Source organism: Nannobrachium achirus, assembly GCF_963921795.1.
Source record: "Nannobrachium achirus genome assembly, chromosome: 3".
NCBI classification, from domain to species: Eukaryota; Metazoa; Chordata; class Actinopteri; order Myctophiformes; family Myctophidae; genus Nannobrachium; species Nannobrachium achirus.
The window spans coordinates 52,919,321-52,936,965 of record NC_137812.1 but is presented as its reverse complement, the minus strand read 5'-3'; the positions used below and the strand labels follow the sequence as shown (position 1 = coordinate 52,936,965).

At 40.3% G+C, this 17,645-nt stretch overlaps 2 protein-coding genes across 2 annotated transcripts in view; one reads left to right on the top strand and one right to left on the bottom strand.

Moving 5' to 3' along the window:
- The first annotated feature begins 28 nt into the window (after positions 1–28).
- On the top strand, positions 29–5,192 carry snapc3 (small nuclear RNA activating complex, polypeptide 3). The gene is made up of 9 exons (XM_080721398.1): positions 29–196; positions 666–749; positions 864–945; positions 1,239–1,343; positions 1,799–1,948; positions 2,053–2,135; positions 2,487–2,645; positions 4,510–4,617; positions 4,885–5,192. The coding sequence occupies exons 1-9, from the start codon at positions 150–152 to the stop codon at positions 5,030–5,032; spliced, it is 966 nt and encodes a 321-aa protein (XP_080577524.1). The 5' UTR covers positions 29–149; the 3' UTR covers positions 5,033–5,192.
- A 1,902-nt stretch (positions 5,193–7,094) lies between these two features.
- The window catches only part of psip1a (PC4 and SFRS1 interacting protein 1a), an 11,246-nt gene continuing 695 nt past the window's right edge, over positions 7,095–17,645 (bottom strand). The window contains exons 2-17 of the mRNA XM_080722660.1: positions 17,265–17,354; positions 16,844–16,920; positions 16,515–16,653; positions 16,023–16,115; positions 15,516–15,611; positions 14,070–14,129; positions 13,108–13,168; positions 12,656–12,737; positions 12,312–12,495; positions 11,786–11,868; positions 11,324–11,382; positions 9,727–9,797; positions 8,641–8,742; positions 8,126–8,327; positions 7,532–7,631; positions 7,095–7,390 (exon numbers count right to left, since the gene is read on the bottom strand). Coding sequence (XP_080578786.1) covers positions 7,360–7,390; positions 7,532–7,631; positions 8,126–8,327; positions 8,641–8,742; positions 9,727–9,797; positions 11,324–11,382; positions 11,786–11,868; positions 12,312–12,495; positions 12,656–12,737; positions 13,108–13,168; positions 14,070–14,129; positions 15,516–15,611; positions 16,023–16,115; positions 16,515–16,653; positions 16,844–16,920; positions 17,265–17,336 — 1,512 coding nt within the window. The 5' untranslated portion in view covers positions 17,337–17,354 and the 3' untranslated portion in view covers positions 7,095–7,359. The remainder of the gene's footprint in view (positions 7,391–7,531; positions 7,632–8,125; positions 8,328–8,640; positions 8,743–9,726; positions 9,798–11,323; positions 11,383–11,785; positions 11,869–12,311; positions 12,496–12,655; positions 12,738–13,107; positions 13,169–14,069; positions 14,130–15,515; positions 15,612–16,022; positions 16,116–16,514; positions 16,654–16,843; positions 16,921–17,264; positions 17,355–17,645) is intronic.

The window sequence follows — 17,645 nt, the reverse complement described above, 5'->3', positions numbered from 1 at the left end:
GCATCCCAGATTATGAAGTTGATGGCGTTAACACCACGATATTTCATTTTGGGACATTTAAACGTTTATGGAAGGAAAGATTGAAGCCCTCCCTCTACTCTTATCGGGTAGAAGATGAGGAGACGTTTGACACGGGCTTTGCAACGGAAATGGGAATATGTCCTGAGACCATGACTGAACTGAAAAGCATCTGCAGGTAAACTCTGTGAAAAGAAAAAAAAAGTGGCTACTACTCACGTCATGGCATGGTTGATTTATGGCATTTATGACACACACACACACACACACACACACACACACACACACACACACACACACACACAGAGAGAGCAATGAATGGCCACACAACTTTGGAACAGCACCACCAGAGAGTACTCCCGTTTCATTGTAGCCCCATATAGATAGAGCCTCAGGTAATAGGTAATTCTCAACCAACAAGTGAGGTTCTATATGGGGCTACCCTCATTGTAGACTGGTCCATAGCTTTAAGGAGTTCCCTTCTTTGAAGGAGTTCTCCTTCTAACACTGGATTATTAGAGCTGCTCTCATTGCTACAGCTAACCCGCCTATGAGTGCTCATTCTGGGTATGGAAGCCACTGAAAGTAGTTTTATTTTGTCCGGTATAACCCTTAAGCCTTACCATGTTTTATGTGTCTTCTTCAAGTGTTGATTCACTTAGGTGCCACCCTTTGGACCAACCCCATGACACAGAATTTGTTCCTGAGAATCCAACTCTACAAACATTAATGTAAGAACTGCAGCTCAGCCTGTATAGTGTCACAGTTACATATCTGAAATGAAGTAACTAACTTTAATGGCATGCAAAGATTCACATTCTCCTTCTGTGATTATATTTAAACAGACAAAGAAAGAAGAAGCAGGATTACAAAAGTTCTCTAAAGATCAATAAGATCTGCCGACATGATCTTTACGCTGATGAAATGGTGGGTCTTCTACGGTTGACAAGAGAGTGGGATGGATGAGTTTTTACATTATTTCTGAAACACACGTTGTTTCCCTACATCATGTTTAAAGACTGAAGACTTATTATTATTGTTCTGTTTAACCTCAATAATGTGAGATATGCCACTAATATCACATACTGTATCTTAAAAAACACTCTCTTTATACATACATACAGCGTATACAGTATATAGTGTGTATATATAGAGAGAGAGTAAGTTATAACTGTATAATAACTGTCATACAGTACATGGTTGTGTGTTTTGTCTTCCAGGAAAGGTTAACTGTTGGTAGGACTTCGGAGAATGTGGAAAACATGATCCCTGAAGGAGAGCTCATTCTAACCCTCAACATCTACTACCCAGCCATTTTTGATAGAGTTGAGTTGACTTGTCTTCTGATATTTTACATTCACCATCACCAAGTCAGAATGTTATCAAACCAACACTCAGTCTGTGCTCTGTCTGTATAGTCAATCAGAGGAAAATGGAAATGTTTTATCCATTACGAGAGCCAATCCTGGTACAGCTGTTAATATCAGTACATGTGGGAAAGCGGAAGGGGAAGGTCTCGTTTTAGGCCACGAGTGCGCAAATGGCTAACTATAAAAAAGACACGCTCTTCGCCGCTCCGGCCTCGAGGATGCATTTTATCCTGGCGGCCGGGGGGTGTTTTGTTGCCATCAAGGGGTCTAGTCTCCAAATAGACCTGGCCACAGTGAATGGCGTAAAATGGAGTGCTCCTTGTTCGGCTTTTCCCACATGAACTGTAACATAATACTGTACATGTTTTTTTACCATCAGACACGCAACTTCATTACTGTTCTCCCATTAGTTCAGGCAAATGAGACCTCATATGACCGTGTTGATGACGGGTTCCCACTTCCTCACAGACCTGAGGGATGGCATTTGCTGTGTCAGTGACTTGCAGGTGTGTGGAGAGTTCAGCTTTGCACCTGACATGGCTCCGGATTTCATCAGCAAGGTGAGCATTTGTGTTACTGTACACATACACATACACTAAGAGACTTGTTAAGTGTCCGTAATGTGAAGATGAAATGAGAATGGAAACTTTTTTCTCTCTTTCAGGATCATCACAAGTCTGCCTTCTTCTTTTTTGAGGGAGTCTTCTACAATGACATGCGCTTTCCTGAGTGTCAGAACATCAGCGAGTACGAGACCTTATGAATAATGCAAAATCTTATGTTTTGGACTTTCTCTCCGAGTCCCACAGTTAACAATTACTAATAGCTACCTATTGCCTGTCTCTGGCCTTTTGGCATTGTTAAGCTATTTACAATATTTTTTGTGTGGATTAAGCGAAGAACAGATTGTAATTACAGATAAACTGCGACTAACCTCAATTCAGGTTTAATCCCATTAATTGCCCTGTAATATTATGTTTCTACTTTTCCAATAAATCCAACGTGCTACTATCACTAATTGTGTGAATTCAAAATGATGTTATTTGTTTCTTTTCAGCTTAACTAAACAATTGTGCTGCTGTCGTGTTTTCTGAACAGGACCACCATAGAGTGGGCAAAGACCCACAACTTCCCCAAGTTCACAACTGCCAAGATGGAACACACAAGGTTTGAGGACCTCAAGGTAAAAGTAGGCTACCCTTACCTTTACTGTCACCAGGGAGACTGTGAGCATCTCGTCATCATCACTGATGTCAGGTTGGTGCTGTCATTTCAGCTAATACTGCCTACTTGTTTTTGTATATTTTGTTTGTGCTTTTGTAGTACTGTAAGTTTTACCTTTTTTATATTAAATCGTCCATACAAATACAGTTTAACATTTCTTGATGTACCTGTAGGTGGTGTGAATGCCTTAACAGCACCTGTTCACAATGAAGCTTTATCAGGGACCAGGGTGGTACACTGAAATGTATTAGTAGTACTTAGTGTAGTTTCAGATGGATGTGGATTTATCTCAAGGGATAGAATTCAGATGATAAGTACTTTTGGTATGTTCCAAAATGTATTAATTAATGTATTAACATTATTATTAATTGAATGGTATTTACATGAATGATCTTTACAAATGTACATGGCCTCTGAACAAGCTATCTATCTAAATAAAAGGAGATAGATAGATTAATGGATTTCCAGAAAGGAAGGGGGGATCACAAGCTATAGTAGACAAAGTTTTCCCCCAGGCCCTGTTGATCATCTGGCTTCACAGCTTTTCAAATGTGCCATGCACGAAGGGCAGCTTTTAGCTGTGCAATGTTGGGACAAATCCTTTCAAATTACAAAGCCTCCCAGGAAAGGATGATGCCGTTTTCTCCAACCTCCTCTCTCTTACCCGTACATTGATTGATTTCCACAGAAGATATTCGAAGCAGAGGCTGTTGGGACATGACATACTAACCTTCTTTCACCTTAGAAATATTGCGCGAATTAGAGCCTATCTGTCGCTGAACGATGCAAAAACGCTGATCCACGCTTTTGTTTTCTCTCGGCTTGATTACTGCAACGCACTTCTCTCTGGTCTGCCAAAGAAAACAACTGACAGATTACAACTTGTTCAAAATGCAGCAGCCAGAGTTTTAACAAAAACTAAGATAAGAGAACATATTACTCCAGTTTTAGCGTCGCTACACTGGCTCCCGGTTGTTTTTAGGATTGATTTTAAAATTCTTTTACTTGTTTATAAAGCTCTAAATGGTCTGGCACCTTCGTACCTCTATAACTGCCTGCATAGATATGTTCCAACCCGCCCACTCAGGTCCTCTAGTGCAGACCTACTTGAGGTGCCAACAATGACATATAAAAAATATGGTGAAGCAGCTTTCTGCTTCTATGGACCGACAGCTTGGAATAAACTACCACTACACCTAAGACAGGCAGCCTCGGTGGATAGCTTTAAAGCACAGCTCAAGACCTATTTCTTTACTCTTGCTTTTAGCTAAATTTTTTAATCCCTATGCTGCTATTGACGTCCGCACGGCTCTGAAATTGTTCTTCAATGTTCTATGCTTTTATTTTTTCTTGCTTTATTGTAATCATTTTACTTATCTCTTTTTTATGTATTTTTTATTTCTATTTTACTTTTTCTCTGTTAAGCACGTGTGCTTCATTTTATGCTCTGTAAAGCACTTTGAGCTGCATTTCATGTCATGAAAGGTGCTATACAAATAAAGTTTTATTATTATTATTATTATTAATAGTTTTGTCTTCCTTTCTTTACCTTTTGTCCCTCCTTTTGTCTTTCTATTTCACCTTCAAGACATTTTTGGTAATTTTTGGAGCAACCCAGACAGTTTTGAAGTTGCTTGATTCAGTATTTAGATATTTGATACTCATTTTATCAGACACGCCCCCTTCCTATACAAGCCCATTGTAACTATCTAAATACTGAATCGAGCAACTTAAACAACAACTTTCTGGGTTGCTCCCAAAAGCTTGAGTAGACTACCGGTATAATATATCCCTTTCAAGATTGAAGGTGTGCCACAAATGTTTTCCTTGCACCTTACATTTCTTTTACTAATTGGTGCTGTATACTGTACATGTTTTTGTATTCATTTCATTTCAGGCTGGCTCATAAAGATGATTGTCTAGACAGGAATCTTTATCCAATGCTCACCCACAAACACAGGGTCATGACCCGGAAGTGCGCTGTGTGCCACATCTTTATCGGCAGGTTTGTAAAACATCATCCATGTTAAACTTTCTCTTGATGAAAATCATGGTCATTCCTTTAAGCCGGTCATTACTTTATTGCATATTTAATATAAAATTTTATCAGGTTCCTGTACACATGGTACAAGCTCATAATGCGCTGTAAGCTTGTAGATCCGTTATTTTAGCAATTTTTTTTAAAACATTTTAAGATGTTCCAGTCTGTTTAACAGCATTTTGTTCTGTTCTTTCTTTCAAACCTCACCACACACTTCATGATAAATTCCAGATGGCTAACTGTCAACGACCGTTTGGCTCCAAGTGAACCTTGTCTGTTCTGTGACAAATGCTTCCGGATGGTGCACTACGACACTGAAGGAAACAAACTTGGAGATTTTCTGGCCTATCCTTATGTGGACCCTGGTGCCTTCAATTAAAGCATTTAGTTAACCACTGAGATCTGGTATTTAATGCTGTACAATACTGTTTTTTTCCTTAATATTACTTTTGAAATGGAAATAATGTTGGCACTTACAAGTGTATTTTTCTACTGGCAAGTATATTTTCGTATGTTATATTTGAGGAATGATATTTGTTGACACTGCCAATGTTTATGATCCAACTTATACTGATAGCTGTTTGTTTGCTATTACAAATAAATCTCTCGTTAAAATCTTATGTGATTCAAGTCACATTTTATTTCTTTATTGTGATGCAAGTCAGAACCCAAGGTAGTCTCATTGGTCACCAGCACTTTCGCCTATAACATATTCGCCTACACGCATTTGGTCCTTTCGCCTGGCATTTTTGCCTTGGAGGAGAGTCTTTTCACCTACCTGTCTGAGCCATTTCGCCTACCCTCAATTCTGCTGTCAGACTGTCCATGTTTGCAAATTATCTCTTTGTCATTTTATTATAGTGACTGTGACAGTGGTGTCAAACAGTTTACTTGACATTTATTATTTACATCACATTTTATTCCTAAAAAATGGCAAAATATTTTTGTATGCCTGTTGACAGACAAGGTTGATTCTATAGGCTATTTAGGTGTAGCATATCATAGACCTATATAGGCTAATAGCCTACATATATATTTTGTATAGCCTAATGTTAAAACAATATAGGCCTACAATACTGTTCATTTTACAATACTGTTCAATACTGCACCAAAGAATGTATAGTATCGGGACATGGATTAATTAATTATTTGGGCGCACCTGATTCCAATAGCTCTGTATTTATGTGATTACTATGGAGTGCATAGGATAGCCGTGTGTAGGTTTGACATGTAACACCACTGTCACAGTCACTATAATATTTAAATCACAAAGAGATAATATGAAAACATGGACAGTCCGACAGCAGAATTGAGGGTAGGCGAAATGGCTCAGACAGGTAGGTGAAAAGACTCTCCTCCAAGGCAAAAGTGCCCCGCGAAAAGACCTGGCGAAAATGTTATAGGCGATTATGCCTGACACCGTCTCATTTAATGTAGTGGATCATGAATTAATCCCAAAGAAACATTCTAGGCTACTCATACTGGCAAATATGTGATATCTTAAACAACAGTAATAGTCAAAATGGAGAATGAGCTAAGAAGCATTGCTTTATTAACAGATGAAAAGGCACGAAAATACTACATTTTTACACTACAGAATTAAGACGGCTGAATAAAGCATTTTCTTGGCAAAATAAAACTTTGGCAAACTACAGAATTTAGGATCCTTCTAACCCACTGTACATGAACGTACTGTACATCGAGTATAACAAGTAAAAAACGTTTTGAACAGGTATAAATGCGCAGAAGTAATAACTACAACTGTTAATAACTAGAACTCAGATCAGACTCAGCTGCAAGTTGTAGGAATGTCAATGTCAGTAATATAGAATTGGACAAATGAAAGTTTGGTCCACTCCACATTGTATCTAAGTGCAAAAGTCAAAATAAAACGTCTTGCTGTTGAGTACAATCTTGTAAATTCTAAGGATAAAAAATAAAAGATAACGTCAAGACATCTGTAACAGAATAACAAAGAAACATGACGATTCGTACACCTTGATTTTGAAAATGTAAATACTTTCATGTTTCCATAATTCTGTGTCCACACTGAACAGATTTGGGGTAGTACACCCACATGAACAGTCTAATGACTAGGAGACAAACACCACTCACTATTCTAGTCATGTAGAGAGTATGATTGGGAAAATGATCATCCACGACACCTTGGACCACTTGACATGAACTCCTCAAACATGCTATCAATTTATAAAATCAAACCCATTGCATTCGCAACTTGTGAGCTTGTAAATAAACAAGTAGCATCTGCGACAGTTTTGAACTCAAAAGCAGCTATTTTTGGTGATTGACACTGTTGCACGACACCATATTGTCAATGAGTAACACAGTGACACCATAATTAAGCCAAAATTAAGTGTACTCATCTGAATGGATGCTACGGAGGGGATATGTACTGTGCTTTAAGCGGCAGCACTGCCTGATGTGATATCCTGAGTGGAACAACCTTATAAACTAAAAACGTTTTTGTCTCTGATGTTAGATATTTAATTTTGTAACCTTTTGACTGCAACCTGAAAGTGCAACCAAACCTGGAGAGAGGTCTAGAACTCTGGTGTGCTGTGGGGTCGGTCATTGACAGGCCTCAGCTCAAGTGACCCTCAAAAGACAGAACAATATTGGACACAAGATCCAAGCCCACATTTGGATGAAGTCATCTGAGGAAATCCACAGCTAAATGGTTTCTCTTCAAGTGGACTCCTCCTGCGCCTTTGAAGCACTGCAGATAAAACAATATGCATTGACCAAAACCTATTTTAAGCTGTACAAGTAAATGTTATTGGTAATGTTTATTATATAGAGTCTGTGTAGTCTGTACCACAGCATCATAAAGGTATGTGATTGTTGGTTTGCTTCCTACCTGCTCCCATCTCCTGCAGAAGCCTCCTCTGGTAGATTCTCTCTGTCAGTGTCCTGCTTCTTATCCTCTGAGTTAGAGTCACCATTTGAGATCTTGTTTTCTTTACAGCAAAAACATACATAGTCAAAATAAGATTCCACATTCTTTAAACTACTGACACTTTTTTGACTTATCTAAAATCTTATTTTGAACAAAAGGTCAAATGTATATTTTCACACAACATCTAGGGGTGCCAGAACTAAAGTGGTTAATGCAGTGAAGTGCATTCCACTCATTAGGAAAATCTGCTCAACTGGAGAAATTACGGTTCTTTTTGTGCCGCTAGAAAAGAAGCCATGGATACAGTAAATATGTACGTTTCAGTTTGCTGTATTGGTTGTAAAAAATACGAGTGCAGTATAGTTTTGGTGTTTTTTTTCCCCCTCTCTCCAAAAAAGGGATATTTTTTAGCATAACCAGAGGCAGTCTGAACCAGAAGTTGACAATGGGTCAATTATTTTTCCTGATGTTTAGAAGAACTACACAGGCTATTTCTGAATAGCCTAGGTATAAAATACAAATGGGGCTTAACAGATAAGTATGTGTATGAGGTACCTGAGGATTGTTCTCTGGCCTGCTCAGCTCTCTTCAGTGCACCCTTCTTGGCCTCCTCGTATTGGCGCTGTTCAGCCAGAGACTTGTTGAGCACCTGGCTGAGCACACAGTCCCCCTCCCCCACTAGAAACATATTCTTGAACTTGTTGTACAGCATGGTGGCCTTGTCCATGATGTCCTGACTAGCCTTGAACTTGCGGAGCTGACAAAACACATAAGTGTACATGAGGCACAGACAGGTGTAGCTACAAAATAGCAAAAAAAAAAATGGAGTCTCTGCTGTATTTTCCCAATTGTATCAAATTGTTTTCTCCTGCAAGGCAAGTTTATTTGTATAGCACATTTCAACAAAATAATTCAACATGCTTTAAGTGAAACATCAAGCAAATTGAAGGAAATATGAATAAAATTACATAAGAAGTAAAGAAATCTCAATAAAAGCCACTGGCAAATGACCATGTTTATCTTATGGTTGCTGAATCCATTTCTATACCATCTGGACAGGAGGCATCTACCTTTTTGAGCGAGACGATGAGCTCGTTGTGTTTATGCAGGTGCTGTGTGGTGACCTGCAGGGTGCACATCTCATCTAAGGCCTCCAGGCCCCTTTTTACATCCTAGAAGAGGAGAGCGAAATAAATAGAATTAGGTTGTTTAATTTAAGACCTTGATAGTTAAATGATGATTGCAGCCACAACTTTGATCAACACCTGGACAATTATTAAGCTGTGATATGGGTGATACGACCGTTTCATATTCATGTGAACCTTGTCGTGAAATGATTCCTGCGGTTGGACCTGTGCTGGTTTCCATCTATACTATAATTTTGCGAATGTCTGAGTGAGTGAGTGAGTGTCTGTCTGTCTGTCTGAAACAGCGTTTCTCCTCAGTGGCTGGAGCAATTGATCTGAAATCGCATCACCATTAGCATATGAACACACCTGACATAACTGTGAAGCCCGTTTGTCACTTTCACAAATCATATGCTGTATATTAGCATTTTTATGGTGTATCTACTATCTATTCTGCATCTAGCATGAGGCACATCTATTCTGCATCTAGCATGAGGCAAAATGTTTAACCAGCTCTGTGTGTGTGTGTGTGTGTGTGTGTGCAGGCAGGCGGGTGTGTGTGCAGGCGGGTGGGCGGGCGGGCGGGCGGGCTGGGGGGGGGGAGACAGTGTGTGGGGGGGGGGGGGGGGGGGACAGTATCTCTGTAGCCATTAAACAAAACGGGTTTCTTACATTGATGCTCCTACATCATGCAAGCACCAGTTAAAGTTACTTTCCATCCCTCATATACTGTATGCACAGTGCACATCCCATAACCCACACACTGCACATCATTTTGGAGCTCATATCTTTGAACGGGTAAGGGCTAGTGTTATTAACTTATAATCAATTGCTCCAGCCACTGAGAAGAAACGCTGTTTCAGACAGACAGACAGACAGACAGACAGACAGACAGACAGACAGACAGACAGACAGACAGACAGACAGACAGACAGACAGACAGACAGACAGACAGACACTCACTCACTCACTCAGACATTCGGAAAATTATATGTTTGATAATACTGCATCTCCAGTAGTCAAACTTACTGGGTTATCCATCTTCAGTGATATTCTCATCTCATTGTGTAACTTCTGGAGTTTGGACTCTGTCGAGGTTTCTGTGGAGGAGAAAAAAGATATATATATTTTTTTGGCCCAAAAACATAATTCATTGCTATTATTGTATACTACAGTATTTGAATACAAAGAGGTGAGGTTCAACATTATTAAGGCTTATCGTTAAAATAATAACATTTATGTGACCATGTATTGGAAATCATGAGATTTATCTCTTGCAGCATCATGGTGGCTTAACCAATTAGTGCAACTAGCCCTTACCCGTTTAAAGATATGAGCTCCGAAATGATGTGCAGTATGTGGGTTATGGGATGTGCACTGTGCACACAGTATATGAGGGATGGAAAGTAACTTTAACTGGTGCTTGCATGATAATATGTAGGAGCATCAATGTAAGAAATACCCGTTTCGTTTAATGGCTACAGAGATACTGTGTCCCCCCCGCCCGCCCACACACCCGCCTGCACACACACACACACACACACACACACACACACACACACACACACACACACACACACACACACACACACACACACACACACACACACACACACACACACACACACACACACACACACACACACACACACACACACACACACAGCTGGTTAAACATGTTGCCTCATGCTAGATGCAGAATAGATATGCCTCATGCTAGATGCAGAATAGATATAGATACACCATAAAAATGCTAATATACAGCATATGATTTGTGAAAGTGACAAACGGGCTTCACAGTTATGTCAGGTGTGTTCATATGCTAATGGTGATGCGATTTCAGATCAATTGCTCCAGCCACTGAGGAGAAACGCTGTTTCAGACAGACAGACAGACAGACAGACAGACACTCACTCAGACATTCCGAAAATTATATGTTTGACTAGCCCTTACCCGTTTAAAGATATGAGCTCCGAAATTATGTGCAGTGTGTGGGTTATGGGATGTGCACTGTGCACACAGTATATGAGGGATGGAAAGTAACTTTAACTGGTGCTTGCATGATGTAGGAGCATTAATGTAAGAAATACCCGTTTTGTTTAATGGCTACAGAGATACTGTGTCCCCCCCGCCCGCCCGCCCACCCCCTGCACACACACACACACACACACACACACACACACACACACACACACACACACACACACACACACACACACACACACACACACACACACACACACACACACACACACACACAGCTGGTTAAACATGTTGCCTCATGCTAGATGCAGAATAGATATGCCTCATGCTAGATGCAGAATAGATAGTAGATACACCATAAAAATGCTAATATACAGCATATGATTTGTGAAAGTGACAAACGGGCTTCACAGTTATGTCAGGTGTGTTCATATGCTAATGATGCGATTTCAGATCAATTGCTCCAGCCACTGAGGAGAAACGCTGTTTCAGACAGACAGACAGACAGACAGACAGACAGACAGACACTCAGACATTCCGAAAATTATATGTTTGATAACAACTTATATACAATGAGTTTCAATCCGTCTAAGTGCCTGTGCCTGCAATGCATGTCATGCCCAATGGTCTCTTGCCAGCTCACCTTTCTTCTTGTCTCCTTTCCTCTCTTCAGTCTTCTTACCTGCTTCATCCTTGTTTTGTCTGCAAAGAGACACTCAATTATGTAAGTGTGTGTGTGTGTGTGTGTGTGTGTGTGTGTGTGTGTGTGTGTGTGGGGACAGGGAATTACTACTTTGTGGGGACCTCATGTCCCCACAAAGATAGTACAATCAGAGGAAAAAACTTTGTGGGGGCTTATTAATAGGTCCCCACAAGGTGTTTAGGGGTTAGGTTAAAGGTTAGGGTTCAAAATGAATGGAATGTCCCCACAAAGATAGTAGACTATGTGTAATGTCCCCACAAAGTAGCAATTGCAAACCTGTGTGTGTGTGTGTGTGTGTGTGTGTGTGTGTGTGTGTGTGTGTGTGTGTGTGTGTGTGTGTGTGTGTGTGTGTGTGTGCCCATGTGCATGTGCATTTGTATGTGTGAGTGTGAGAGTACATACTCCCTCAGTTCATTGGCTTTGCGTCGCCTTCCATCTTTCTCGGTTTCTATGGAGTTCTGCGATTTCTTCCGGCCTTTGGTTTTCTGCTAATTACACAAAAGGCGAGGGAAACATATCAGTCATTACAAAAGATGACCTCTACAATCTACATTGCAGATTTTGCCTCTTATAATTATCATTTATTTCGGTTTTAATGACCTAGTACGGAAAATTCCGGTCGGCTAATTTAAGTACAGAAGAAGTACGGTTTAATCCGGTTTTAACATTAAGTGGCTCCCCGTGGCTGAGAAAGAGTTAATGGGGGCGGCTGTTTTGACACACGCCATCCGCAGCCGGTGTGTCCCCCTTAAATGGGATAAAGTATACTGATGTCATAAACTTCCGGGCCTTTGGATTCCAACATAAATTTATTTACAGTGCATGAAAGCTACTTTTATTTCTTATTCATGAAATCGCCCCCACAGCTTCCATACTTGTCGTTAGAGGTTAGAACTATCAACTGGAGTGGACTGTCACCCCCACTTGCCTCTTCGTCGTCAGAGCCAGAAGAGCTGTCATCTTTGCCCTGTCTCTTCCTCTTGACTTCAGGTTCCTTCCCATCCGTCTCCTTCCCTTTGCTCTCCTCCTTCTTCCGACCCTTCTCTTCATCTCCACTCTTGGACTTGTCATCCCCTGCCCTCTTCCTCTTCCTGTCTGACTCGGTGGTGTCCCTGAATGGAGATACTTTAGTGTTACATCCAGGAAAAAACATTCTGTTACCAGTATCAGGAATTGGATACACAGTATAATATTGTTGCCCTGTAATCATAATCAACAGGAATAATCTTTATTTAAATTCTAAGATATTTTAAAGTGAGATTAGAATTTTACATTTCACTTCCAGAGCCTTGGCTATCCTGCATCTGAAGGAGACTTTTGGGCTTCCTGCCTCTACGTTTAGGACCCTCTGCACCTGGGGAGATGCGCGCACGCACACGCGCACACACACACACACACACACACACACACACACACACACACACACACACACACACACACAATGGCTTCACTTGCTGCTACATTCACTAAAATAATACAATTATTACTGGTGGAGCAAACATTATATTCCTATACTGAAGTGTTCATCATACTTTCTTTAACCATTTCTTTAACCATCACAAATATATAGTGCATATATTTCAGCATGTTGCTTAATGCTTAATACTGTATGTCACTGAAAATAATAACCCTCTTGTTTTTGTTATTTTCTGCCTCTTACAGCAGGTTACGAACATAACATCGCATGGACAAGCTACAGCATCACTGGAGACAGTATGGTCTACCTGATGGACTAGAGGGACTGGCAGGAACATCCTCTTTATCAGAGTCCTGGTCAGCTTCACTCTGGGAAAATAAAGAAGAGAACATTATATCATTCACATTCACTGAAAAGGTGATTCACAAATTATTTTAAAATTATTCTCTGTGAATGTTAAAAACTTAAGACTGTGATTTAATGATATCCAAATAAAATGTCCAAAATAAAAACATGTTTTTGAACTTCTAGTTAGTACAAGTCACTGGTACTATCCACCCTACTATATGGCTGTGAGAGCTGGACCCTCACAGCGGACACCGAGCACAGGATACAGTCCTTTGAAAGCAAGTGCTTCAGAAGGACAAACAATTACATCACCACTCATGTTGGAGAACAGGGGCCTCTAAACAGTAAAACGTTGCAAACTGGTCACAAGACTGATACGTCCCTGTCAAAGACCATCCTACAGGGGACAGTAGAGGGAGGAAAGCGAAGAAGAGGCAGGCAGAGAAAGTCCTGGATGGTTCAAGGACATCAAGGAATGGACCGACTGCAGCTTCCTCCCTGACCTGCCCTAGCATCCACCATGACACCCCTACGGCCCCTTAGGCCATGGGATGAGTGAGTGAATTTTCTTTTCTCCCAATTCAGTCAATTTCTAATTCCCTTTTACGTAAGGGAGGGTGTAGGTGACAATGTGTCTATAACACACATGACACCGCCAGTCTGATACTTTTCACCTGACAGTGAGAGGTTTCACTGGGAGGACATAATGCACGTGGAAAAACACACAATTCTTCTCAGTTCAGCTCCCACTGAACAAGCCAACCTTTGAGCCGCTAGTGCAGTGACAGAGTTTTACCTCCCTGCCCGGCTTCCCTCCTGCATACGCGGCCAATTGTATTCATACTGTATGATTAGAACGATGTGATTTGAAAAAGTTCCCACCTACCATTGCCACTGTTAATTATAATTAATAGGACCAACCTTTTTCTTCCTTCCTCTTTTGGGTTTGGGAATGTCTGTTGCGTCCTTCTGTGCCGAGTCCTGAAATATGATACGTTTCATCAATTTCATTACAGGTCATGACCCTACTTTTCACTGTTTGTGCAGCACTTCTCTAGGTCTATTTCTGTAACAGCTTACAAAAAGGTTATGACACAGGGAAAGGATAAAAATTGTATTATCAATTCTGTTTTTCTCACATTTTAACCCATGTTTTTACATGGGTCTCATTTCTAAACAACACACATATACAACAGATCACAAAATGGGTGACTTTAATAAGAAAAGGTGCAGAAGTGAGTCTGTAGTCTATGCATTGTTCTAATTTCAAAGTGGTAGAAATAGACTCTTTGCCTCCCTTGACTCAAATGTGGATCATGTCTTTGGGCTTTTAGCCTCATCTAGTGGAAGAACAATATTAAGCACAATCGGTCATCGGTTTGATTGCAGGATGAGGGATAGGGTCAATAAAAGACATTATGGTCAACCTCATTACAGAGCTTGTGCTTTCAACCATCATTCAGCACAAAAACAAATGACAAAACAACTTACCTTTCTCCAAAGTACACAGACAGCCATGCAAAAATTAACATGATTAAACATGAATTAAAATGCAGTTAACACAACTGTAATGCTATTAAACTGATCACAGTGTGATCGCGATAGCAAGTTGACAGAGTCAAAGCTAAAACACTCTTTGATCGCAGGAGGGAGGTAAAATGCAAAGGACTGATGAGTTTCATTCCAAAGTGTTTTGTGCATGATTTGATAATAATAATTACACTGATCTTTCAAACAAAAATGATTGATGACGGGTCCAAGTGTTTGGGGTCACTGTTGAAGTTCTGATCATTTATGATATTTTATTTTATTATAGTATATAATACTGTCTGATTAAGAATAGAATTTTGGAATGAAACCTTTTATATGCCGTTCAGCTGTGCCAGACAGTTCCAATTTGCACATAAGAACCACAGTCACCTTTAAAAACAAGATTCTATTGAGCTTGCCTGATAGTTGATACCATTTATTCAGGTTCCGTAATGAACAATATAATGGGTTAAGTGATGACCACCTGTTGAAACTTGACAAAGACAGTGGCGTCAAGCACCAATATCTCCTTGTAGTCCTACTAGGGGAATGATTGATGAAAGGAAACGTAAATATCACAAATGAAACACCACTAAGTGCTGCATGCTTCCCTGTTTGGTGGTGGGACGGGTTGGTGGTGGGACGGGGGCGTTTGGGAGAACCTACAACTACAGTGGTTCTCAACTCCAGACCTGGAAATCCATAAGTGTTTAGAGACCTGATTACATTTACCTGGTGTTCCAGGTCTAAATTAGCTCCATGATGTCATGGCTGGAATGAAAACCAGACTGGGGCTGAGAACCACTCATGTGATATCCCAACATGCATAGTACGTACATCCTGGCTCTGGGGGCCTTGCTCAGAGGCCTCCTTAGACCTTCCCTCCACATCCTCCTCCTGCTCATTCTCCTGTCCAGTCTCACTTCCTTGAACCTGAATGGACCCAAGACATGGCACAGGATGCCAGGGGGGGTTGAGGGTGCAGGGGCGTTAAATGAGTCTTGAAAAATATTTTTAAAAAAGGGGGTCCTGGTCTGGTTGTGCAGGCCTTGACATTTCTATAAACAAACTTCACGCACGGATCAGGTAGGCCGTAGGCAAGGGGCAATTATTCTTTTTTGCAAATTGCTTCATGCGCGATATGTATATTCACTTTCAAACAAAAACACATTGGCGAGAGATTACAGTCAGCAGAAGCAGATACAGTATGTGAGCAGACAATGTGGGTATGGAAAAGCAGGTATCAATGTAGCAGAAGCAGAGATAATCGAAGCAGCAGTTCATTTTGTATTAGTAGTAAGTTATTGACTTATGAATCGTTCTCATGACATTGCAAGAACTTACTCTGGATTTTGCAGTCTTCTCATCCACTTCCATTTCATCACCATCTGGGCTGCTGTCTGAATCCTTGTCGACCACCGGCCCTACACCGACCGGCTTAAACCACAAAGAGGAAAAATCAGTGGGCCACAAGACAATAAACTGCGACACCATAACATGCACTTATGACCGTTAGGACTGACAGTTTTGCATATCCATATATCTTAATTTTACTGCTGCAATAAAGAGTTTTCAGACTTTTCACACTTCATATAAGTTAGCTATTAAGCAGTCCCAAGTATTTTCATTCTAGTGCCAGGGTATGTATGCGACAGCTGAAGTGCATTACTGTATATGTCCAGAATTTTAACCAAAGGCAATGGGCTTATGGTACAGGTCTTCAATAACTTGATTTAAGGTTTACAATACAATTGTATTTTTGCTAAGAAAAATTGATTTTTAGAATCTGCCTCAGGTCTTGTGGGTGAAGGTGAGCGAGAAGACAGAGCTCTCTACCTTGGGGGCGGTCAGCTCCACTTTGGGGTTGTTCTCGATCTCCCACAGGCCTTCATTGAAACCCTTCCTCTTGTTGGGCTTTGCATACTTGTCTTTGTTTGGCAAGTAAGGAAAGATGTCTTTTGGACCCAGGAATGCACTGTAAGAATGGGAAGTATGCTGACTCTGCACAGTGAAAGCTTCAGTGTTCATTTTACGCTAGTTTATGATCTGACCCAAATGCACCTGTAATGTATTTTACCTTATAGGAGGTTAAGGTATATTGTGTTCAGTGTAATGTCAATCTTGATTATAGGGGTCTCTCTTAGGGCCACCCTAGATCTACTTACGTTTCATGGGTGCCAAAGAAAAAGATGGGGAACTTGATATTGGATGGTTTCACAGCACCATCTGGTACCTCATCAATCTGAGAGAGAGAGAGAGAGAGAGAGAGAGAGAGAGAGAGAGAGAGAGAGAGACACACCACATATTTGTTTCTCATTAGTAGAGTAAAACAATTTAGTTTTTAGTGTTTTGAGAATAAGCAAGCTCTACAAGAAATATATAAAAACTATTAGCTGTACTCATTGGACCATTACAACTTGTGACTGCAGAAAATAAAGCATTTTTATTTATTGTTATGCACAGGGGATTTGCATCCATTATACACAGAATGTTTTGGCAATAATGTTTGTGTTCCATTTGAAACTACAAGTTGCAGTACATACATAGTATGGGCTTAAGACATATACATTGTGTTTTTACACTTACTCTGGCTGGCCAGTGTGGATAGCCCTTCATCTTGGCAAAGATCAAATCACCATTTTTGAAATCTCGAGCCATGTCGAACGTTTTGGCACACTGCAAAAGACCAGTAGGCCTATTAGTAAATGATAATGATGTTTTCAATGAACCTACGTCAGAGATAACGTTGTGGGCGTTCATTATCTATTCCAGTGGTTCCCAAACTTTTTAGCTTGAGACCCAAGAGAAATTAGTATGCAAACTAAAAAGAGAAATTAGTTTCCAGACTAGTGAAAACAGCAGATCTAAAAGCTCACAAGCTTGTATAATAATCAGCTATTTTTACTACTTCTTATTTGTTTTCTAATTCATGGGATTTCTTAGATTTAGATTTTATTTATTCATGAA

What these genes read in the sequence shown, in the direction of transcription:
- snapc3 (XM_080721398.1), top strand. Translation starts at nt 150, where the DNA reads ATGGGAATATGTCCTGAGACCATGACTGAACTGAAAAGCATCTGCAG. An exon ending in GAACTGAAAAGCATCTGCAG is followed by an intron (nt 197 to 665) that starts GTAAACTCTGTG and finishes GTCTTCTTCAAG; the next exon opens with TGTTGATTCACTTAGGTGCC. An exon ending in CCAACTCTACAAACATTAAT is followed by an intron (nt 750 to 863) that starts GTAAGAACTGCA and finishes ATATTTAAACAG; the next exon opens with ACAAAGAAAGAAGAAGCAGG.